The following is a 25,511-nucleotide window of genomic DNA, read 5'->3' on the forward strand; positions in this document are numbered from 1 at the left end:
CCTTGCAAGGGATTGCCTGGAAAGGCAGGAAGGTGGCAAAATTACAATATGGCCAAAGAACAAGCGAAATGCTCATGGCATTGTTGGCCATCTGACCACAGGGACTTAAGAAAAATACTAATTAGCAGATCAGCAACAGGGCAAAAACACCCCCATCGGGAAGAGGCAGTTAAACATGCTCTGGGTCGTGGCTTGCATACTGGTACTGTCTCCAGGCTATGTGCAGCCGGCAGGAGGATGGAGGAAGCCCACAATGGACATCCAGAAGCCAAGAGCCCAAAGTGGAGATCAGCCAAGGATCAAGCATCCGGCCAGTATGGCAAGATCAGGTCCTTAAAGTTAGGCAATGGCAGGAAAACTAAAGGAACACTTCCAGAAGGTAAGCTCCTTCCAACATTCCAGTACATTGTTTCCCTTTATATAGCATAGAAGTAGAAGACTACCCTCTACCACCAAAATTGGTCAGTGATCTAAAAATACAGAGGGGGAAAAAGCAAAAAGGCCAAGATCAATCCCAACAAGATTCCAAAAATTGAAATTCTGTCTTACCAACACATACCCATATTTCTGATTCACTGGAGCACCTGTAGACCATTTATGGTTTTTATACTACTTGAACCTAACTATAGTACATGGGGGGGGGGTGTGAGGGGGTGGTTTGGTTTAACCTGGATATCTTGCTTTGGTTATTTTCAAGAAAAAGAAATCTATTTTCCACACAGTATGATGCGTGTTGGTGCTTGTTTCTGAAAAGGGTTTATTGGTTTTACGGTTTTGTAAAATACACCCTTGTTTAAGGTACATCTGGGGCTCTTATGTCCCCATGTGGCCAGCCGACATGCGTTTCAACCCCGTAGGTCCTTTTCAAGGCTGATACATATTCAAAACCATATGATGTGACATTTTGTGTTAAGTGTGACACATTGGTGTGACATTTCACATTAACATATGTGCAAGGTGCATGGTGTTGGGTGAACATTGAGTATTTGAAAATGAATCATACATTTGTACACGTTTCAATAAGTTTCCACATACGTAATAGATTGTGCGGGGAAGAGAAAGAGGGAGAGAAGGAGGTAAGGCAAGGTAAGCGAGGGTTCTAGGTTGCTGAAGATGGTTTTAGTGGCAGGATATTGTATCCTCTTACTCGAGGGGGTTTCGGTCCGTCGTCCCCTATGGGGTCCTGTTGGATTGAATTTGTTCCGTAGGTACAGTGGCTACTGTTGGGCCCTGTGGAGGTAGGAGTACAGTGGAGGTCAATGTTAGGTCAGGGTAATCTCTAGCCTTGCATGCTGTGCATTGGCCATACGCTAGATTGAGGCTCCTGTGAAAGTGGTTGCCTGATTTGATGGGGAGCTCGAGTATGGCTGGAGCATGGATTGGGTCATTTAGTTCTGTGCCTGGTGGCATGTGAGTGATACTCTACTCAGTAGTAGGGTGCCTGATTGAATGGTGCATGTGTGGCGAGCGAGAGTTGGTGTGGTTCCTGGTCCGAGGTCGTGACGGGTCACCTTGTGGAAGGGCGGCCATAGATCGGGGTGACAAGCCTGTAAGACAGCATGTGACTTGGTGCCGGATTGGATGCTGGTGGGCTTGGAGCGTGAGACTATTCATTAGTTGAGCAAGGTGTGGCCTGATGGTTGAATCCCGCTGAATAAGTCAAAGCAGGGGTGTGGGTTTTCAGGGTTGTGAACCCAAATTCAGGAGTTGTGTCTCGCAAAGGAATTAGGTGTGCTCAAGAGCCACCTGCTTAGTGGTGCATGTGTGCCCTAGTGTTCTAGGTGTTGAGAGCCCTGGTGGGTTGTGCCCATAACCGCGTGGTGCCCGAGTTAATCTTGCTTGGCTCCGGTGTGATGCGCTTCTCCCCGGGTTGGGCGTGGGCTCACTCTCCTGCGAGGGAGCTCAGGGAGGGAGTGGGCCAGGGGGCGTGGGGTTTACCTGGGATCAATGTTGATGCGCGTAGTACCTTTGGGTCCTGTAATGAGTGGCCCGTCTATGAGTCTCGTTGTTAAGTTAACTACGCTATGATTGCGCATGCGCACACGTTGACTGTCCCAGAGCCCCAGATGTACCTTAAACAAGGGTGTATTTTACAGAACCGTAATACCAATAAACAAACCCTTGTCAGAAACGAGCACCAAAACACATCATACTGCGTGGAAAATCATTTTCTTTTTCTTGAAAAAAAACAAAGCAAGATCCAGGTTAAACCAAACCCCCCCCCCCCCCCTTTTCTACCAAACAAATGAGGTATGGGCTATGCCTCAACACTAACCTGCGATTTTGCGACCAAGGTAACCCACAACCAAATGAACTATCAAAATTAGAGCTCAGCCAGGTCATTTCCATCCTGGGGCCCACGTTCCACAAACCTAACGATAGTACATACTTGTAAATGTATACATCCATTAATAACTAATAAAGAATAGGTTTTCAGTAAGTGTACCCTATTGTGTGCCTGTAGGTTGACATCATTTACCTTGTGGTCACCATGCTCCACTCTGAGGAGTGAAGTTGGCTGCTCCGTCAAGATAGCAAGGCGAGTCAGGTTTAACTTGAAATTAATATCTACCAAGCCCAAAAGGGGTCCCATCTCCCTCACACCAATGCAGGGACAAATATTTAAAATCCAGAAGGCCATACCCTAGAGAGCTATTATCACCATGCATAAGTGTACTCCCAGGAGGTGCCAATTTCTATAGAAGCAAGATATTGGACAAGGTGAAATTCGATAATTAGGAGATTCTTCCTGGCAACCTGCAGTGAATCAGAAATATCCAGTGGTGCGGATAGCAAACCACATTTAGACCTGCCTCGATCCACCTGTAAATACTGCGTGAATTGTACAGTACATAAAGAGCCAACTAGAATACTGTGCGACATAAGAAAAGTAATTAAAATGAGCAAGCTTGCCAGCTAAGCAACAGTGCACTGTTCTCGCCAAACCACACACTCCTTTGAAAGAAATACAAAAGCTCATGAATGCATACTTACATCAGCTCCCGCCAACGATTTTCTCAACACTGCTATTACTTCCTCTTGAAAAGCTACTTCATCTATGCATTTTGGACGACTATAACAATGAAGAAAAAAAAGCTTATACTTAGAGTCATTACTGGTAATCTGGGGAGGTATATTTGTCACAAGAAATATGTTAGTTAGATCACCAAAATGCATTGCTTAATTTTAGTAGAGAATCCTACAGAGCCAGGATTCCTATTTCCCACAACAGACGGTCCTTTAGCACAACATGGCATATCAATGGAACAGATTTGGATTACAAAGATTTTCAACCAAATAATACAACAATAAAAACCTTTCAAGTCAATAAAATAATTATACAAGGGAGGCAGATCTGGCCAGAAGCAGAGGACAGTATCTACATAGATTTGTCAAGTGTTCTATTCATAACGCAGCAGCACCACACAACAAACATTGAAACGCTTTGGAGACCGTTCAGTGATGCAGTCAAGTTTTAACCTTGGGAAACTGCTTAAGGGGATTAAAAGGGCAAATTCACAAATGGGATTGCAAAAGACCAGGATCAGTAGGCCTGCAGTGACGGAAACACAGAAGAGATGCACTATGATGTTCAACATATCTGGACCCACATTTGAATGACAGCCAATGACGCACTGCAACAGGGCAGAGTTAAGCGGCCAACATGAACGGATGGCCAACAGGTTGTGATGCTCTATACTGCGACAATGGCAGAACTTCAAGGGAGGAGTGTCGACATGACCAACTCAGCAAAGGGCACCCTTCTATATTAGAATCACTCATTTATCCCCAGGAATACTGCAACCCTGGGGTCTTACCTACAAGCAGTGGCGTTATGACAAAAGTGAACAGTGGGTATTTTTTCTTCAAACTGGAGCCGCCACTCTTGAGGGCAACCTGAAAGCGGTCTGGTCGGCACTCATGATAACGTGGATATGACAATAGATGTGTTAATTGGGAGGTGGGCTGAATGGGCTCCCTGGCAGAGCTGTGCAAAATTGCAGTGACCAAAACGAAGGGCAGGTTGGGGCCCCTGCCCTTTAAAGTTTCAAGAGTAGTGCAGAAACTAAAGAAAGGTGACAAATTATCCACCAGGAAAATAGTTGAGTCACAGAGAAAAACTATCAAGGTGCAGCACTGTGCTCTCTCACGCTTCATACAAGTGGAGGATGAAAAATATCATGGAATGAGGGGACAATAATTAATTCACAGAAAACAGTGTGGGGCAAAGGTGCTCTAGGAGGAAGGCCAATCACCATAAGAGACACCAGAGAAGAAGATTGCAATGATCGACAGACTTGTGGCGTGAGGGGCCAGAGGCATGCTGAAGGAGGCTGTGGTGCAAGGATTGCATTATGAGGCTGCTGTTCAAAAGAAATAAATTTTATAGGGAGCCCTTCGATGTATTCCCTTACTTGACCAGTCGGAACACTCAATTGATAAGGAAGCCTATAATATTCCTTAGGAAGCCTACAATATTCCTTAGAAGACCCTTGTCCATTGTTGAGGAGAATTTTCAGTTTGGTGCTAAATTCCCCCCACCTTAGAGACCCCCAAGCTCTTTTGCTGAACTTTGGGACTTAGTAGTTTTAATTCCATGTGTTTTCTGTGTTTTGTTTGACTTTGGAGTCTGGCAAACTCCATAAGCATCATCTTTACATTGTGACACCTTCAGTGCAGCGACACAGGGAAGTCTCTTTCCCAAAGGTTTAAACACCTTCTCTTGGTGGAACTACTGTTTCCAAGAGCAGTGAAGTGAAAGTGACTTTACTTACATTTTGTAAAACTTTCTAGACCCAGCACATCTTATAATAGGGTGCTGGAGGGGTTACTTAGTATCCCCTTTGTCTAGTTTCTCATGTAACATTTCTATGTTACCCTTTCTAGAATTAATGTCTGGTGGCAGTGGTTTACTTTTGCCTACCATTGTGTGTTTTACTGCGGGCTGCAATTGCAGCTGCAGTAAGACACCCATGGGTGCCCATTTTGTCAAAATGGCACGGTCGAGTGTTTTCGCCATTTCTTGTTGCAAAGGTCCTTCTTGAGATTTACTCTTGCGCGCCAAACCAGGTTTGGTCCCTTTGTTCATTTTGTCTTTGGCGGGATTCACTGGTGAAGCCCGCCTCTGGCGCCAGCATGTCTGGCAGGGGCAGGAAGTGATGGAGGTCCCTGGAACTCCCTGTGCTTAATCCCCTTGGTTACAGGAAGGCACCCAAAGGTGATTGGCTGGCTGGCTGTACTTGGACTGCCACCCTGCTGTGTGAGTGACAGCTAGGCTGTGAATTAATGGGAGATACCTGCATAAAAGGCGAGGCTTTTTGCTTGGAAGGCAAAGTCGACCACTGGACGAAGGATTCCTAAGAACAACTTGGAAGAGATGCTTGCTGCAACTCCTGGACCGTTGGTTTGCCCGGTGAAGCCCTGCTGCATTGCTGAAGCTCCAAATTTGCCTCGACTAGAGAAGCCCTGCAACACATGACTTCTCCCCTTGGGTTGGTGGGACCAATCAACCCCAAAGCGAACTTGTCTGGACATCCTCTCAGAGCTGGCTGTACTTCCACTGCTGCTGCAGCAACAGATTGCCAGAGAGAGGAACACCAGATTGAGTGCATCGTTTTTAAGTCAGACCCGAGCTCCAGGAAGTTCCTCCGGAATCCCATGAAGCAGGACTGACCAAGCCGGACTCACCTCAACAGAGTGCTGGACCCCAGATGCAAGCAAAGTCCATTAAGGTATCCCAGAACCGTGGTGGTGCTTTTTGCGAGAGCCACAAGGAGCTGAAACCGCGAAGTGCCGCTGACCTGAAGTTTGCCCATTGCTGCCGCCAACCTTCCATTCGTAGTTGAAGAGTCCCCAGATGTCCTGCCTCTTGTCCCCACGACTGAGGCCCAGGAACACATGATCTGCAGATCTACACAGGAACAGAAGCCAGCTGGATCCAGTTTTCTTCAAACCAAAAGGTATTGTAAAACTAAGGGGACTTACCTCTTGTTGTGTAGCCTTGCTAGCTCTCAGTTGAGACTGGTCTTGGTTGCCCTTGCAAAGTTGCTTGCAGCTTTGCCCCTCACAAGCCTCCCAGTGTGTGGCCCTACAGTGATTTCATGTTCTGCAAAGATCTATAAAACAGTGTGCAAGACTTTTTACCTACCTGCAAGAAGTGGTTCAGCTCACCTAGACTTTTGCTCAACTAACATTGACTGTCCTGGCTCCCTGAAAGACTTCTTACCTCTGACTTTGTGCTTTCCCTTTCCCCCGGGAAAGGGTTAAATTACTTTGCATTGGAGGGTTCAAAAAGTACTTAGCTGCTTAAGAATATTTGTTAACTATTGTTTGCTCCCTCTAAAACGTTCCTTTGACCTCCCACTTAGTATTGCTCTAAATGTGTCAGTGATAAATCAATGTCCACATTGTCCTAGTTATTTAAGTCACCCGAGGGTGTAGGAAGCGTCTATGTGCCATCCCCAATGGGTATCAACTGAGAGTGTGTATTTATTGAAATATATTTGGTGTTATATGATTGCGCCCCCTTCTAAAGAAGGCTTATTCAACTGACTGTTACCAACTTGTGTAGTACATGCTTATACCAAAGGTTGGGTTAACTATTGCCAAGAGGACAAGGTAAGTGCAGTCTCCCACAAGGTACTGCATTCATTCGTGCCTAACATCCATACAGACCAGTCTGGCTTCATCTCTGGAGATCAACCTCGCTGAATCTGTGCAGGTTCTTTGCCATATTGGCCCAGATTGATCCTAAGGTGCAGGCAATGGCAGCGCTGCTTGACATGGAGAAAGCATTCGACTCTGTCGAATGGAGTTACCTATTTGAGATATTGCGGTAGGTGGGCATCCCGGAATACTACATGAAGGAGGTGCACTTGCTGTACGCTGCAGCGAACGCTCCGATAGGTCTGGGTTGCAAGCGGTCCAGGGCTTTTAACTTGGGTTGCGGGACCAGACAGGGGTGCTCGCTATCTCCACTGCTCTTTGTAATCACGATTGAGCCATTGGTGACCCAACTGCATAATTTCCACCTGATAAGTGGCCTGGTGTTGGGAGGGGATAGCGCATTAGTGTCATTGTATGCGGACGATGGGATCTTTTACTTCAAGGAACCAGACATTAACTTGCAACCGCTGTCTCAGGAGGTAGCAGAGTTTGGTCGGGGCTCGGGCTTAATAAACTGGTCAAAGTCGATCCTGTTCCCACTAAATTAGTTTACTGTAAATCCCCCTGATATTGGAGGTAACAGATGGGAGCAGACGTCAGTCATGTACTTGGGGTGGCAGGTAAGCCAAGATGCCCGAACATTGCTGGAGGATAATCACCTAAGGTACCATTATACTTTGAAGACAAGGTTAGAGGAGTGGTGCAGACTCCCCCTCTCACTACTGTGCCGGATTGCGGTTGCCAAAAGGGTAGTGGCCTACATTTCCCCAAATATCGCTGTGTGGCTTGGAGTGAGCTTTTTCACTGAGCTAAAGGCCCAGTTAGTTAAGTTGGCATGGTACCCCACCACCCCCCGAGTCAGCTGGGACACTCTGGTTCTCCCCTGGGAGGGCAGTGGCGTCTGTGCACCAGATGTGGAGTCGTACTTCCTAGTGGCGCAGTTGTACTTTGCGTTGTTTTGGATGCTGGGGACTCCCTAGTGCCCTCCTGTACGTATAGAAAAATACTTGCTGCACCCTTTTGCACCACAAGGGGTCCTGGTGTCGAGAAGAGTGTTGGATAAATGCAAATTCGACCCAGGAGTGTGTACAGTGCATGCATGGAACAGGGTTTTGAGGGGATTGCGGGTCGATATCCTCTTTGATCCGAGCCTTCAACTATGGAATATTGAGCTTACTACTGACATGTGACGAAGCTGTGGCTCGGGAGTGGCGGGCGTGGGGATAGAATGCATGGCTGATCTATACCCTGGGGGGACATTTGTATCAAAGGAACAATTTTCTGCTAAGATGGGCGTAGGGTTCCGACATAGACTACAGTACTTCAGAAACTGAGCCGCCTTTAGAGAGTGGTCCCCGTCGTTTCCCCAATATGCCTCCTGCACTTCCGCTGCTGAAATACCTACTGGGGTCTCCCTCTGCAAGGCAGGTGGTCTCTGCAACGTATGGGCTAATCAAACACGATTTCCCCCGGGGGACCCTAAAGTGTAGACCACGCTGGGAGGAGGATGCCAGGGTTCCAGCCCTGAGCAGACACAGTAAGCGCCTTCCATGTATGTAGATAGGCGCTTATAACTAGCACATTAAGTGTGCATTCTAAAATACCTTGCACACTATGCAACACCCCGTCTAGCACCACCCCTTACTGTACTTTATTTGTTCCTACAGAACACCCAGAAGTCACAGTCTACCTGTCCTGACAAAGGCTCCCTAAGAAAGGCTAATACTCAAACCCCTTAAGGGCCGAAACACTGTGGTGTAGACCTGGACTCGCTGAGTCATAGTGATAAACACTCACCGTTTGTTCCTGTAACTGTATCAACTTGTTCTTTGTTCACATTTGTTCACTTGCCATGACCCCTGCCATAACGAATCGCGACAGTAGGATTTGTTTGTTGCAAATTCTATGTATTCAACTCTAAGTCATGTACCTTGGAGACATTTTTGGTGCAATTGATTCTGCCTTTTCTAAGATAATATTTCTGTTGTGTGGTGTCTCTCAGTAGACATATGTATATAATTGTTTCAGAAGTACAATGAAAAATGTTTGGAAACAATGAAGGGGTCTTATCATTCTTTGGACCAGGGAAATGTGTTCACCCCATGTGCTTAAAAGTGGTGGGTGGTATAGCGTTCTTCTCTACCGAACCATTCAATTGTGTCTGACGACAAGGGTTCCCTTCACAGACAAATAGTGGTCAATGCTCTGCAAGCGCACACATAGCGGTGCATTTAAAACGCAGCTACAATTGATTCAATGCAAGACCCTGTATAGGGCGTACCTAGCTCCAGCTCGCCTTCACCTGTTTAAATCACACCAGGGCGGATAGATGCCCGAGATGCAATGCTGAATCTGCGGATTTTATTCATATGTTGTGGTTGTGCCCCAAGCTGTGGAACTTTTTGGAGGGGGTAGTGGAGGAGGTCTCCAGTATTCTGGGCCGAGAAGTACTGCGTGAATTGCTGTGTTGTATGTTTGGTTGTCTCCTTGTAGCACTGAAACAGGGCTGGAAACTGCTAACGACATGCACGATAGCTGCACAGAGATGTATTCTGTTGCTTTGGACTAGTCCGACCCCTCCTGGAATACGGGGTTGGCTCAAAGACTCGATCTGGCTTAGTGACACTGATAAATAATCTGGCTTTCTATGTGGGCAGCAGAACAGACCCAAGAATATTTGGGGTCCTTTTGTGTCCTACCTGCTGGATCAACGCTCCGAGTCAGAACTGGGGGAGCCGTTGGATGCATCGCAGGCAACTGGTTAGAGTGTAAACTATACAGGAGAAGACAATGCTGCGTCACTGAGTGACTTGTGAACAGAGCCCGATTCCAACGTTTCCCCGATTGACCCAGCTGCCTCTCTGTTGGTAAATCCACTTCCTTTGTGTTTCGGCCTCTGTATTCCATTGTATTAATGTACTGTTGGATGGTTTGAGACATGAATCTCTTAATAAATAAAGCTTTTACAAAAGAATATCATCCTTTAGAACAGAGATGTTGAAAGTACAGTCCAAACGTATGTTGTTCCACGAGCCAGAAGTGGGGCACCCAACAAGGGAAATTGCTAGAATTGAAAAGTAGCTCTGGCTTTTCCTAGAATAATGAAGGAAGGCGATTAAAGGGTGGCTAGGACGGCTGGTGCAGTCTAACTTGGCTTGTATTGCTCAAGTTCATCCACCAGCCTCCATGTTCGTTCCCTGCAGTCTTTAAGTAACTTCAGTGACTTCACAAACTCTTCCTGAGAGCTGCTCCATTCAGCATCACAGTCACACCCATTCTCCATCTATGCACCATCTTCCATTCACACGCTTTGTGCAACTTTTCTGGGATTTCTTCTGAACCATGTCGCCTCATCATGGTATCTAAGCAGTGATGCTCTGCCATACAGTTCAGGTCATGTATCTGCAACCAGTCCTCTTTACCAATGTAACATACCTCAATGATCCTGTAAACAAGCCCCAGTCCCTACTGCCCAACCAGTCAACTATTGAGGGAAGGAAGCACAGATTCCTCTTCTTACTGAGGGGGTGGGTTTTCATGCAAGGACCGAGGGAAAGAGGAGAGGACTCACTATCACTAAACTCCTCTTAAGGCTGCCATTCCCACCATCTATCCATGGTAGTTTAAGTAACAGAACATCAAGCTAGCAAATGAACATTCAGCAATACGAGGTGAGTTATGTTTGCATTACAGCAGTTAGCCAGAGAAGTCGAAATTACCTCCTGGAAATTGCTGCCATCAAGGTAACCAGACACTTGAAAGCTATCCGCCATTCCACTACCATTCACAAAGCAAGACCGCTTTCTGTGGCACTCAAAGGATGAAGCTGCCTAATGTGTTGAAATGCAGTTTACAATCTGTACAAAAGTCTTTGGCTTTACAGAGCACAGGAAGCATTTTTAGAATCTGTTGCCAACATGGAGATCTGGTCTGGTGGACCTTACTGCACATGAGATTAGCGGAATGATGCTTTGATTTAGATGTGGTGAATGCCATAGTTGAAGTGGTGGCGGACCAGTACTGTGTCAGGGTAACACCTACAGTTGCTAAAGTGCAGTCCAGATTATGACTCTTTCAAATCAACCTGGGGTTGCCACCTACTGCCTGAAATGTTAGAGCGTCAACGAGGCTGGTTCAAAAGGCATCCTTTAAAATCTGCATAATGAGTAAGCAGTTCAAGAGGCTTAAGAAGATGGATAGACAGCTGGCTTCCATGCCTGTAGTAGTTGTGGAGATGAGTGCACAAAAAATACACGTATGACTGGTTATTCCTCCAGCAGGATGTTGTGGCTATGCTGGAGTCTCCAGAAAAGCTGCAAGGAAATTGACAATCCTGTCTTACCTTTCTTCCTCTACAAACAGATGCTGCATGTTGAAAATCCCAGCAGAGAGATTCACCACTCTGATGAATGCAGATCACGGCAATAAGTTATAACTCATTACCTGCCGCCCACTCACTGCGACAGTTAGCTACTTTGATGGCGGGATAACAGCAGTAACAGGATAGATCACACAGGACACAGGGCAGTTGAAAGACTCATGAGCCCAAGACTGATGTGCTTCAAAAACAGAAATTCTAATTCTACGACCCACGCACTTACTCGGCAGTATGGACACCCCAAGTCCACAAACGCCCTTCTTCAACGAGGAACAGTCCATTAAATCCAAGGGGGGGAATATAGCCTTATGGAGGGCAGAAGTAAGATGTAATGGTCAGGTAAACACAAGTTAAATCATCAGCCCCACAGCTCAAACTAGTAAATACTAATCCGTGCTAGCATTTACAAAAACATGCTAGGCTAGTAGAGGCCCCATGTCAATTCATTACATGATTACATGCCATTCTACTATGCAGAGATGGCATACTACCAAATGCAAGACTTCAAATAGTACATAGCACAGCAGGCAAACTCGTTTTCTAACACAAAGAAACAAAAAGAACACTGGCACGTCCATTTGACACCACTGTAACGGAGTATCCTTCAAAATACTCTGCCTTTTCTAGAAATACCTCAACAGCAAGGCTCCAAACTACCTACAAAACACAATGCACAGAAGCTATCAATTTTGAGCACCAACACAGGCAAACAACCACCAACTACCAATAACCAGAAAACGAGGCAAACAGAGAGGGGACAACATTTTTCAGACTTAGCCCAAAAGCAGGGATCGCTTTTTCACCAAGTATAAGGAACTTGCCAGACCTCGTGCAGTTATGGGGAAACTACGCAAATCAGTACCACAGTGATGTACAGCCTCATAATCAGACTCTCACAACACGTCTCGGATCATTTCACATGACCCTTGGGTTACAGCTCCTCCTGCATGTGTACATGCTAGACAAACATTGCGAGTTAAATACTGTATTCGCTTCAGAATATGAGAATATCTTACTATTTCTCCACCCACGGCACTTGTTTAGGTTTCTTGCTTTCGGCGTTGGCTCCAGCAGCTGCTTTTTCTTTGACGGGTTTGGTGCTGATCGTTGAGCCGCCTTTGAGAAAGGCCTGCATCTTTCAACCTTGAGGAACTAATGAAACGAAGGCGTCATACAAAAACATAGCTGGAAGCATTGCATAAAACAAGACAGACTATCCAGCTTTATAGCAATTTTGCGCTTGCAACAAAACACAAAAGTGTTTTAAATGTCCTGCAATATTTCTGAAATGCCACTAAAATGGTGCACAGTTACATATTTGACGCATTTGCCATTCATTTTAATTAGACTGAAGGACAAAACCGGTGTCGATTCTTTAGCCATAAGTATTAACAACTCCCCCCCCCCCCCCCCCTGTAAGGGCTCGTTTTCAATCAGTAGAGCACACTAATCATATCAGCAATGGGATTCAGGAAGTTTATTAGGTACCGATTTCTGTTTTAATTAAGCATATATGTCACAAAATGTACACACGTTTTGTCAAAAAAAGGGAATCCCATTAAACTTCAGTATATGTTGTAATTGGGGCTCCACGAAGGATTTTGAAGTGGGAGTATTTTATCATCCCTAGTTTTTCAAGTTGTGTGCAAAATGATTCTTGATTCCCACATGAACAGCCATACAGATGTGGGGTGTATCAACCACTTTTACTCCCTAAAAATTGGCAAATACTAACAAAAAGAGAAAAATAGGGAGTACACAATAGGAGCTTGTTATCCCTCTCTCCCTTCCTCCTCCTCCTCCCTCTCCCCCTGCCCCCCCCTGATCTCTTTGGGCCAGTAGTTATTGTGACTGCTTGATCCAAATGGGTAAACACTATCTTTTAATGTGTATGAATATTTATTACAAAAACATTTCTGTTTTATTGTTAAAATCGATGTTACTGAATAAATGGGACTTACTTTTTGCTCCCAAAAATAGAATTTTAATCCCAACTTTCAAAAAAACAGGGAGTTAAATACTCCCACTTCAAAATCGTATCTGCAGCACTGCAAATGCAACCGGGTTAATTATTATTATTTTATTTTTTTACAAGGCACATACCACTGCACCAAGTTTCAAAGTGACTTCAGATGAGGCAGTAACAACAGTACAGCTCCTTCCTGTGGCAATGCTCTGGCCGTCCAAGCATATTATTGGGAGTACTTTTACTCCCAGTTTTCATTGGTTAGGAGACTTTCCCCGTTTTAGGGAACAAAAAAGGGCTGCTACACACCTTATACGCAAGGCTGGGTTCAACACCTTAAATTTGACAGAAGAGGAAAAAAGGACCCGTTGGAGAGCAACGATAATTAAGAAGTATTTTGCATAAATCAAACACTGAGAGGTGTGAGAAACTTGAAGGTGTCTCACCCACTAGTCCCTGGGTATCTGTCTTCCAGGTGACCAGGACACTGCCATTGCTATTGGATACAGTTCCTGGGGATGGACCAGTGCGGGAGGATCACCTGGAAAAGGGGTCTTCGGCGAGTGGAAGTGGGACACCGAAGGGTGAGACGCGATATACCCTTCCCGGTAACACCTTTTCTCCATCCTACCAGGAAGGATACCTAGAAGCTCAAACCGCCCCCCACCACCCCTAGCCCCCTTTCCCGACACAAACACTTTCTCATCGACAGTTCATTGTGAGCGACAACGGACTACCACCAGAGCCGTATACCGGACATGTCACAACACAAAGTTCAGGCAGAGTCAGGCAATTACTGATCATCACACACGCCTGACTTCCATCACACTTCCCCACACGGATAAAAGGAAGAGCACAAAAACACACTCTGAGCAAGGCAAAAAACACGAGGAAGAAGCAGTTCGGAGATGGCAGTATAACACGAGGAGAAAGGCGGCAAGACCAGAAAGGGCTGCAAGGAGGGAATTGCCCTTATCCTTTTCAGAGGAAGAAAACCGCTACTTTCACGAGCCCTCGAGAATAAGAAACATAAGACAGGGAATTGAAGCTGCAGAAAGGAGCATTGTGCGTTGAAGGTACCCGGGGCTCTCCTGCATCGATAGCCTAGGCGGGGAGGAGCGATTGCCGCCGTGGTACTGTCCTTGGCTCCTACAAGGAAGCTGCTCCAGTAAAGTCAGCATAGCCGGTGAGTGGGGGGAGACTGATCGCAGACCGGTCTGTATTAGAACCAAGGTTGCGACCAGTCTGTATTAGAACCAAGGTTGCAAGTGGCAACATTGTATTAAGACATCTGCAAACAACAGAGTGTAAGGCCTATGTGATGAGCGACGCAGATATAATTGAATATCCAAGGAGTGATTGAACTTTTGAAACCAAAGCAGTTGCCATATATAGAGTGTCCTGCACCATGTGGGTTGTCATTCGTAGGACTCAGTTAGGCATGCAACTGAGAGTGTAAAATGCTGTGAATCAAAGTGGTCCTGCAATGGGTCAAGCCAAACTCTCTGCACATTCGAAAGTCTTCGATTGCAAATACGAATTGTAATTGGTCCGAGCCTGGCTGAGGGAGACAATTGTGTAAAAGGGGATCCGAGCCCAGCTGAGGGGGGATCCGGGGTGGACCGCGAGTCACCCGGGAAAACATAAGCATTGGAGAAGAGGATCTGAGCCCCGAAGAGGGGGATCCAGGGTGAAGAATGAATCACCCTACTTCAATACTTGGAAGGGAACTTTTTTTGTTTGTTCGATACATTCGATACATCAGGCCCTCTGGGTCAAGATACTTTTAATAACTTAAAAGACTTGGGCATAGAAGGCCTTGATGCATGTAATAGAACTGTGTCCTCGTGCCGAAGAAGCCCAGGAGTGTGCTATGCTCAAGTGAACCGCCTTGTCCCGTGCTGAAAACATGGGGAAGGGAGGCCAATGGCCTGAACATCCTGACTTATCATTTTGTGAACACTTACTTTTTCATGAACATTACCCCACACTATTTGTAACTAAGCGGTAAGGATTGGCAATAGGTTTTTTAGTATAGGCCCTTTCATTTTGACAAGACTCCACTAGAACTGCATTATTATTATTTTGCTGGTCGTAGTTTGCTCCCATTTTAGATTTTGGTTTAAGGAGGCGTTTTTCACCACCTTGATAAAGTTCAATAAACACCATTGAACTGTGGTCACTTTGTGTCTGTCTTACTTTGATACCATGCCTTCCTTAAAGAGGGCACGATAAAATCGGGTAAAACGTGAGGCATGGCCTACTTTAGAAGATGACAGAATATCCTATTCTAAATGTTCCTTGGCATATCATAAAGTGAAGTCAATGGTGGCGTTCCCTTTTCAGCAAACAAGTCACTTACAAACTCAGGGGTTGTTTCAGTTTCCCTACTCACGTCTTTAACAATAGACATTGCTAGGGCTGGGGTGGTTATGTTGTACAAATTAACTCTTGGTCCTGCAGACTGCTCCTGCACTCTTCAGGACATAGTCCCTTCTCACTCGGTCTAGCTCTTATTTTCCTCTCCCTCTCACACTAGCGCATCTTTCTCCCTAGCTCTCACTGCCCCCCACCAACACCATCTTCCAGGAACACTGTCCCCCACACAAATAGTAGAGCCTGCCTGTCTTTTATACAATGGGTATACCTGCATTCCTCTCTTGCCTTCAGAGCTATCTCCGCCCTCTTTTCTCTGTTCACTACAGGTTCAAAGGGGCTAACGGAGAGAGAGTGCAGCAGTAATCATCCCCTTTACTCCTCTGCAAAAAGGCCTGTGTGGGAGTGCTATGCACATTTAATTTTTCAAATAATTGCAAACTAGAAATAATCAGAATAATACTGTTATTAAGCTAACTGTATCCCGTCTGCCAAATACCAGTATGTGGTGGTGTTATTTTTTTTAAAGGCTTTCAATTCCGGTTCTAAAAATGTTATAGGTTACATAATGCATAAAGTATTGCTACTGTAAAACACTACATTGTCTCCATGCTTTACAGTGAAGTGTATCTAAATATCTGTGTCAACTAGATTTCATTTTGTTGGGGAAGATGCATCATATTGACGAGTGTACAACTTTGCAAATGTACATGACCACGCATCCAAATGCTTTGATGGCAAACAGTCATGTGGCCTGCTAGGTACATACAGCATGCGACTTGTGCTCAACCCATGAGCTGATCCCATACTCCTTGACATCCTATTTTACCATGTTGGTTTTTACCCGCTACCCTGAAAGTGAGATGGCCAATAAACTACAATATTCTGCCTAGTTTGCCCAGTTCTCTGGCTGCTATGCCATCCACTCCTAGTCTTTTACATAATGGATAAACAAAGCCAACTTGATATTTACTTAAAGTAGCAATCAATAGTTTCATCCAGTCTGTACATCTACAGACCTACTGCAAAACTGCACACTGTAGTTGGCCTCCACAGCTCACTTTGCTCTTTGATTATGGTTGTATTATATATTTGCACCTGCAGTAGAGAGAGCTGGCGAAATGGTTTTAAGAGGCTTTTTACCATCTATTTATGTTTGTCCGTTCATTCAGCTATCCATTTTACAGACACTCATCCAGGGCTTGCAAAGTATTTTCCCCCACTCGCATAGACAAGTTGATTTTAAGAAGGGCCAGTACCAGTTGCTGGGGAGGTTGGACATTTTTATTTAAACCTTACTTTGTTTGCAGTAAACGTCAAATACAAGTTTTGCTGTGCATGGCTGACCTCTGGGTGTCAGCAATGTGCCAAACTAAAGTGGGTTTGCGGTGACATGCACCATTTTACAGAAAGTATTTGCGAGGCCTGACTTATCTCACTAACGTCTTACTTCAGTGGTATCCAAAACTGCTGTACTGTTCATTTTATTTCTTGGGTACAAGTACCTTCTGGTGGCATTAAAAACATCAGTACAAAATTGCTAATCAAATGGGTTTGTTTGCTAACAAAGAAAAATGTAATTAGTAAACTGCTAATCAATTTTTGAAAACTAATTTATGCCTTGAAATAATATAATATGTGGTCCGATTGATGCCACCTCCACTTGTGGCATGTCCCTTTTTCTCACCTTATCCCATGTCTATGGTACGTTTTCTACTGGGTTTGGCACTTTGCACACCATCTTGGGATCAGGCAGAAGCTACTGCCCGATTCAGTGGTCTGCTTGGGAAGTTTACAGGGAACTGGCTGTTCTCAGCGTCCTTTGTGTGCCTTAGCAAAGTGGACTTGTATAATACCATTCTGCCATTTGTTTTTGGCTAGGGTTGGTAGCGAGACGATGGAAGATGCGAAATCTGTGTGAGGATAGGTCCAGGTCGAAACCACTCAGTGCCTGTGTGGCCGACATTTTCAATGGTTTGGCAGAGAGCCTTGTGGGTAGGTTATTGGAAGGAGAAGCCAGGACCTGAGCAGCTAAATGAGCTTTGGGGATGTAACTTGCTGAAATTGGATGGGGCAGTCGGGCAGAAGTCCAACAGGACTTCAGAGTGAGGCCTATGTGTGCATGTGTGTAAGCTCTCCAACCCAGTGGTCGATTTCCCGTTTACTGTCTACAGGAAGCAGCAGTGCTCTAGGTCTTCTTAGCTGCCACTGGGAAGGCCGGGGAATTCCCCATTCACATCTTCTGTTCTCAGTCTGGGTGTAGAATGTAGCCAATCAACGACACTATGCTGGGGAGTGAGGTAGGGTGCAGGGGTCAGTTACATATTGAAACTGAACAACATGAATGACATCCAGACTAACTGCAGATCACAAAATAATTAATGTTTGACATGTTTAGCAGGAGAATTGTGTTGCTTTGTTTTAAAGCAATGTACATCATCCCTTAATCACATGCAAGAAAGTGCATTGAGATTCACTTCTACTTTAGTTAATATAGATCGTTGAGTACAAGCAAAGTTCTGCCAAACCCACTGTTTTCATTTCACTAAAGCACTGGTAAAAAAATTCCCCTACAAAATGTGGTAACTTAAGTTATGCAAGTCATTTACTCCTACTGGAATGCCCAATTCTGACCAATGTAGGATGTGCGCAGATGTGCTCAGACGACAACCCTCGTGCAGCGCAATCTCTAAACAAATGCATGGTTTAAGAATCACACCAAAAGTAGGCAGGATGGAGGCTACAGCTGGAAAACCAAATCAAATCTGCATGTAACCTGCAGTCATCAGTTTGAATTCTCGAAGAGCCTTTGGTGCAATTAATAGACTTGAGTTGGATTTTAAAAATATTATTTAAGCGAATATTAATTCTGTGGTCCTACACAAAAGGCCAAAGATAAGCAATGTCAGGAGAGCGCATGTTTGCTCTTCCTGCCAGAGCCTTCTCTCTGGTTTTGGTCACGCTAACACAAAGTGCCATCTCTGTAGCCGTGTAGCATGGTATGAATGAAAACATCGTTTCAGTTTTCAACTAAGTAGATTATTGTTTTAGCCAGTTAACTTCAGCATGCCCTCTAAAATTGGGGGGCAGGTTCTGCAACCTTTGGTTCTGGACAGGGTACTAAAGCATCAACAATTAATTACCAATACTGCTCCGGTTGTTCTGAAGAATCTACTACTGAATATACTCAAGATTCTGCCTCACCTCACCTACCACTCCACTAAAACCTAGATTAAACTCTGATCAGGATCAACATTCACTATTGATCCAGCCCACCTGATACTTCATCAGTACTTTTTAGTTTGGGCTATTAGGTGTCACAACACCTACAAACTAAAACTATTGCATTGGAGGACAGATGGGGAGGAAGAATGACATTAGGAGACACACAGAGTCCCGTAGGCGTCGCTTGGTTATGTGCCTGCCCATGGCCATGCTAATCCCTATGGCCATTCCCACCCTTTCCTGCCTCTGTAGGCCAAAACACCTCCTAATGGGAACTCTGAGCTTGCTTTAAATCAAGCCTATCATCAGACTTACTATTCATCAAAGTGTCTGCCAGTGTTGTTTCAAAGCAGTCTTCCGAGAGTTAATGACTTAATTGGACCTGTAAACCTGCTACTGGTGTAATATAAATGTCTTACGAGGCCTACTTTCAGCCACTCGATTTATAAGCACTCTGCGTGTCTTTCACTGAAGACATGTTTAACAAACATTGGCAAAGCAACATTTTTGTCTTCTGCAAACGTTTTAATCTTTTGCCAGGCACTGCTATTAGATGCCCAGGTACTGGCACATTTGTGTATCTGCTAGCAACAATGGGTAGTTAATACCACTATGGCTGTGCCCGGCAAGTGCCTTTCCCATGCCTACGCAAAAGCCCAAACTGTTGGCATTGCCAATGCTTGCTTTTTTAAAAAGAAATCTTTTTTTAGGGGGAGTAAGGGTGCAGAAGGAGGAGAAGACACACCGGTGGCATAATGGTTGTTATAGACTCATATCGTCTTAAAATGAAAGAGAAAACCTAGCAATTCCTAGTTCTATGAGATTTCCCCTATCGCAACTAATATACTAAGGATCAGTTAGAATATCCATCTTAACTAAAAAGTCCAATGCGTGTCAAAATGCTACCCCTGTCCCTTACACTTATAACTAAATTAAAAAGGTAGCATAAATGTTCTTGGCCCAGGAGAAGGTCTGACTTCGCCTGGAGGTGGCAGCGCAGTTAGGGTTGCAAGTTCTTAACCAGGCAGAATGACTCCCTTCCCCTGGTCCCAATACTTCCACAAATAAAGGACTGTTACACACTGTCAGAAAGTTCAGTTTATTCACTCCAGGGTGAATGACTCAATTCCCATGGATTAAGGTTCTGTGGTCAGCTTTCTCAATTGTCAAGAGAACGACTATCTCTTGACTGTGTTTTTCTTTAACCTGGGGGAATTACTAACTTCCCTAGGCTTCTTGGCTTTTTCATGTAGTTCTAGCTCTACCAGGAGAATGACTCCCATCTCCTGATATCTTAGTTTCACAGTCATGTCACACTGTGTTTTACCCAGGTGGAATGACTCCCTTCCACTGGTCTCCCCGTTTCACCTTCAGCCTTCTCAGTAGTACAGTTCATGCATCAATAGGGTCCTCGACCCAGGCTTCCCACCCCTACCCCCCACTAACTATGGCCCACTCGGTTATCAGTCTTCGCCAATTACTGCCACAAGGAAGAGGAGTTGGCTTTCTCTTTCTCCCAACTTCGCTTTGAAGACCAACTGAGTCCACTAACCTGCCCAGTACTGCCACGAAGGAGATGGACTTGCTACCTCGTTTTCTTTTGCTGTGGTTCCCCGACCCAAGTTTCTCTATTCGGTTCACTGTACAGACTCAAGTTTACTCGGCTCTCGGCTGCCGAGGACTGTCACGAAGAAGAGGATTTATAAATTCTTCTCGCTGTTTATTTACAAATTGTATGGTTAGGTATGACCCCTTGTGAGGAAGTGATGGTGAAACCCGAGGGAGCACAATTTGAGGTATGCAGGTAAGGAAGACGTTAATCAGGGTATGCAAGACTATTACGAGAATGAAGGACTGACAGGTGTGAGACCAGGTGTGGAGAGAAGCAGAGTTGGGTTAATGGGTTTGTTTTGTTTTGTCTTTAAGAAGGAGGAAGGGGCCCGGCAGCAGGGGGAGGAAGTTGGGCATGAGCTCTTGAGCGGAACGCCGCCACTGTGGGATTTGGTCATAACCATGACAGTCTATACCACATCTTCCCAAATAGAGGACTACCATAGGGGCACTGGGCAGGAATGAGGTAACCACTGCCCTGCTACCAGATGGTTAGACTACTTATGAGCAGCAGTTAAAAACGAAATAAGGAACCGCATGCAACTTCCCTGTGGTCTAAGCGTATTTTGTGTAACGAAACACAAGCAGTGACAAGTGGTGGCCACAGTGTGATCGAGGAGAAAACGCCATGGAGGGTCTGCTAAAAGCACTGGCAGAACAGCAACTACAGTATGCACTACAGATTTAGAGTCAGCAGGCCCAGGCCGAAAAGCAAACGTTTCAACAGGCCCTGCAGGTACAACAAGCGCAACTAGTAGAGGCCGCAAACGCCAGAAGGCAGACACAAGTACCGGCCACTGTATTGCTGAAGTATGTACCAGGAGAGGACCCGGCACATTTGTGAACTTTGAGCGTGTGGCCAGCAACACACAGTGGCCGCAAGAACGATGGAGTCACTACATGGCCACCTTGATGATGGGGGAAATGCAGAGCGCCTACGAGGCGGCCAATTCCAGTGGAGACACGGCCTATATAGATATGAAGAAGGTTGTCCTGGAGAGGCTAGGTCACGACGAAGAAACATACAGGATAAAGATCCAGGATACAAAGTTGTTACCCCAGGAAATGCCACAACAGCTATACTACAGAGTAAAGGAGTTGTCAGACAAATGGCTCCAGCCAGCGACTACGACTCACAAAATGTTTGAAAGAATCATCCTAGAACAGTTTGCGGAAGCCTTGCCCACCCCAGTACAAAGATGGGTGAAACAACATCACCGCACAAGCCTGACAGACGCTGTCAATATAGCCTCAGTGTATCAGAAGTCCGATCAGGGAAGAATGCAGACATTGGTTTCCACTAATAAAATGGTGGGAGGGCTCTCCAACCCTTCTAACCAGCCAGCTCTAGGAAGAGGAACGACTGCCATACGAGACTGAAGGGGGGATACCCGGCTGGACAAATGTGTTACCCCCACGGAGCACACAATGCTATGAATACAGAGAATGGGGGCATATTACCCGGCATTGCCAAAAGAAAAAGTAAAGCTGAGCCCATGGAAATTGGGCTATTTGATGTACACCAGGCTGGGGCCTACCAAGAAGAACAAGGCACAACCCCAAGACTGCAGTACCCCTATGTCTGAGGCTGAAGTGGAAGGAATCCCCACGAAAGCCCTGCTGGACTCCGGAAGCCTGCAACCGGCAGTCAGCACCCAACCAGTAGGTGGTAGGAAAAACCAGGGAGAACGAATACTGATACATTTTAAGCATGGAGATGTGAAAGTGTATCCTACCCAGGATATCAGGGTGTTGGCTGAGGAAAACCTAAAAGTCAAGGCTGATGTGCTACCTGTGCTCCCTGAACCTCTAGTGGTAGGGTCAGATGTGACGATAATGCCTAAACTCATAAAAAGCATTGAAGCGAATTGGTTGGCAAGCGCTCCCTTCCACGGAGAAGAAATTGCGTCCCCAGCCGGCTAGCCGGCCAGCCGTACCGCTAAGAGTCATGCAGAGAGGCGGGCACTACAGAAGAAGTGGCATGAGTAGGTTACGATGCCCATTGCTGTCGAATGGAAGATAGATGAGCACAGGGACAGTTACCGGTTGGCACAAGAGCTGGACCCCACCTTAGGAAATGACCGAGTCACAGAGCTCAAAGAAAAAAAAGAAAAGAAAAAAAAAACAAGGGACACACCATATGCAAGAAAAAGGTCTATACTACTGGTGGTACACGAACCCCTTAAACAGCTATTGGTCCCTAGCAAGTTTCAGCCTACAGTGTTGGAAGTCACCCATATACAAGTGGGCCACTTGGGGTCTGAGAAAACATTACAGAAAATCCTGGCACAGTTCTTCTGGCCCGGAGTGTACGGGCAGACACTGCGGTTCTGTCAGCAATGCGATGAGCGTCAGAGAAAAAAAAACAGAGCTAATATCCTGAAAGCCCTGCTACAGACGATGCCACCAATTACTGTACCCTTTCACTGGATAGGAATGGACATTGTGGGGCCTCTTGACCCCTCCAATAGAGGGCATAAATAGCTATTGGTGATTGTGGATTGTGGACTATTCTACATGGTACCTGGAAGCGTTTCCCCTACAGAGCATCACAACAGGTCTGCAACTGTCATGATGCCTACCCCCGGAGCACCAGGCCAGGCCCAGCACCCCCGGAAGCAGGCATCATGCCCTCGGGTAAAAGCCCAGCGGCCCGTTTTAGGGGCTCTTTGGCCTCAGTCCTGGCGCCTTTGGCGCCAGTCTCATGTTGGACATCAGTCCTGGCGCCATAGGCGCCAGGCTCATAAAGGGAGGTGTTTTGTGCACTTACCTGATGCAGACCATGCTGCACGCTTCAGGCCTCCCTGAGACCTGAAAGGGACTATTTTTTCATAGGGACTATTTTTTCACTCGGGCGTGGCCAGGGAAGGATACATACCTAGTTGGGGAAGGATACATACCTGGGACTTCTTTGGAGGCTATTTAAGCCACGCCCAGACAACAGCTCATGCTTCGCGTTGTTCTGCTTCCTGCAGCTTAACGCTCACCGTGTCTGCTCCTGCTCCTGGACTCCAGCCACGGCCGCCTTCAACCTGGAAGACCTGCAAGGAAGGAAGAGAAGAGAAAGGTGAAAACCAAGGACTATTTCAAACTTCTTACCTGCATCCGGAATCTTCTCGCCAGCAACCCTGAAGAAAGACTTCCATTTAAAAGCATTGCGTTGCTCGCTGCAGCACCACGCTTTACTCACCTGTCCTCGAGACATCTCCCGGCTCCATCGCGGCTGTCAGCATCGGACGCCACATCTCTGCACCTAGGGGAGAGAGGAAGAAACAAAAAGGTGAGCAGAAGGAACACAGAAGGAAAGCCTGATTAACAGCCATAATACTTACCGGCTTTTCTTCCACATTTCGGGTCGGCGCCGCCCCGTTGGCAGGTACCTTACCCCGGCCCCTATGGGGAAAGGACAAGAGACATTTCTGGGGAATGATAAGGACATTTAGAGGGATCGCCCTCATCACTACTCACCTCGGCAGTTTAACCCCTCGACGCATCGCCTTCATTCTGCACCCGAAATAAAGGACAGATCACAGGTTAGAAAGACAACATAAAGGGGGCCTCACTTGAACTTTCATACTTACGGCGCATCGCTCAGGAAAGTCAAGTGGATTTTGCCAGCGCCATTCTGAAAACCAGTGAAATAACTGGACGAACGCGCGCCCCTGCACCAGAAGCAGGATGGAGAGTTCATCCTTCCAAACCATAAGGTGAGCTTAAACCGGGGTTTGGAGGAAGTTAGAGAGGAACGAAGGGGGAAAGGGGGGAGCTAGCACACTATTCTGCAGACTGTTAATCCCCTTTTTCATCTGCAGAAGGATATTCCTACGGGCCAGGCAAGCACGATTTGGAGGTCCTGTCCAATCGGTGTTTCGGGTCCTGCGCATCACGCTAGAAGAGGCCACAGCAATCCAGACTAGACCAGCGCCCCCGAGGGAACCAGGTGAGCGTTACAGCAACACCCTAATGTCTTTTATTGCCAGAGTGGGGATCCACAAGGAGATAATCACGGACCGGGGTATTAACTTTAGGTCATCCATCCTAAAGCAAGTATGTCAAACCCTCCACATAGAACACCTCCGTCTACCATCCACAAACCGATGGTTTGGTAGAATGGTATAATCGGACTATCAAATGTTGAGGAAAACGAGGACGCCTACCGACAAGGACTGGGATCGAAGGGTACCATGGATCCTCATGACGCTTCGAAATACCACAGTCCTCCACAGGGTTCGCTCCCTTTGAGCTATTGATTGGCTGGCAAGTGAGGTCCCTTTTCAATATCCTGAAAGAGGAATGGGAGGAACAGCCCCAGCAAGGAGGTATCCTTGACAGAATAGGGCGCCAAGTTGACAAGAAGGGTAGTGAAGCTGCAAACGATCGCCAACATGCATTTGCAATAAGCACAGCGGGTACAGGATACCTAGAATAACCGAGGAACGAGGCTGTGAAGTTTCCAGGTGGGGGAAAAGGTATTGGTGCTGATCCCATCCTCTGAGAACAAAAAGTTGTCAGCTTGAAGGGGCCCATATACGATATACGATAGAGCAAGTCCTGGGACCATTGACATGCAAGGTCCAGCAAGAAGATCAGCAATTCCCAGTGTAAACCTATCAAGTCAACTTACTGAAGAAATGGGTGGAGCAGGTCCCGGCAGTCGCCCTAATCAGTACAGAACCCCAAACTACGACAGAGATCATTTCAGATGGGTCCGACTTGGGTTAGAGGCGTTGCAAATTAGTAAAGACTTTGGGAAACCAGAAAGAGAACAACTTGACCAGCTCCTCCGAGAGTTCGAGAAGAGATTCTCGACCTTGCCCCGGAGGACTCCAAAGACATATCACGAGATAAACACCAACCTGGGAACGACAGTCACGGTACAGCCGAATAGAATTCCAGAACCTAGGGTGCAAGCAGTGAACAAGGATATGCCGTCCATGTTGGCAATGGGAGTAATAGAACCCTTGCAGACCCAATGGTGTTCCCCCATAGTTTTGGTGCCTAAACCAGATGGGAGCATACAATTCTGTATGGATTTCCGAAAACTAAACTAGGTCTCAAGTTCGATGCTTACCCGATGCCCAGGATTGAAGATCTACTGGAAAGGCTTGTGAAAGCAGTGTACCTCACCACCACAGATTTGTCAAAAGGGTATTGGCAGATCCCTCTCCGGCCGGGTGACGGAGAAAAGACAGCCTTTACTCCCCCCCCACTCCCCCCATCTGCTTTGTACCAATTTACGGTGCTACGGTTTGGCCTACATGAGGCCCCTACGACCTTTCAACATCTCAT

General features: G+C 46.2%; 1 protein-coding gene across 1 annotated transcript in view; it reads right to left on the reverse strand.

Moving 5' to 3' along the window:
• The window catches only part of RFC4 (replication factor C subunit 4), a 302,679-nt gene that overhangs the window by 235,986 nt on the left and 41,182 nt on the right, over positions 1–25,511 (reverse strand). Inside the window, exons 2-3 of the mRNA XM_069618636.1 lie at positions 12,061–12,196; positions 2,995–3,073 (exon numbers count right to left, since the gene is read on the reverse strand). Coding sequence (XP_069474737.1) covers positions 2,995–3,073; positions 12,061–12,179 — 198 coding nt within the window. The 5' untranslated portion in view covers positions 12,180–12,196. The remainder of the gene's footprint in view (positions 1–2,994; positions 3,074–12,060; positions 12,197–25,511) is intronic.

Source organism: Ambystoma mexicanum, chromosome 10 (genome assembly GCF_040938575.1).
Source record: "Ambystoma mexicanum isolate Mex_15411 chromosome 10, UKY_AmexF1_1, whole genome shotgun sequence".
Taxonomy (NCBI): domain Eukaryota; kingdom Metazoa; phylum Chordata; class Amphibia; order Caudata; family Ambystomatidae; genus Ambystoma; species Ambystoma mexicanum.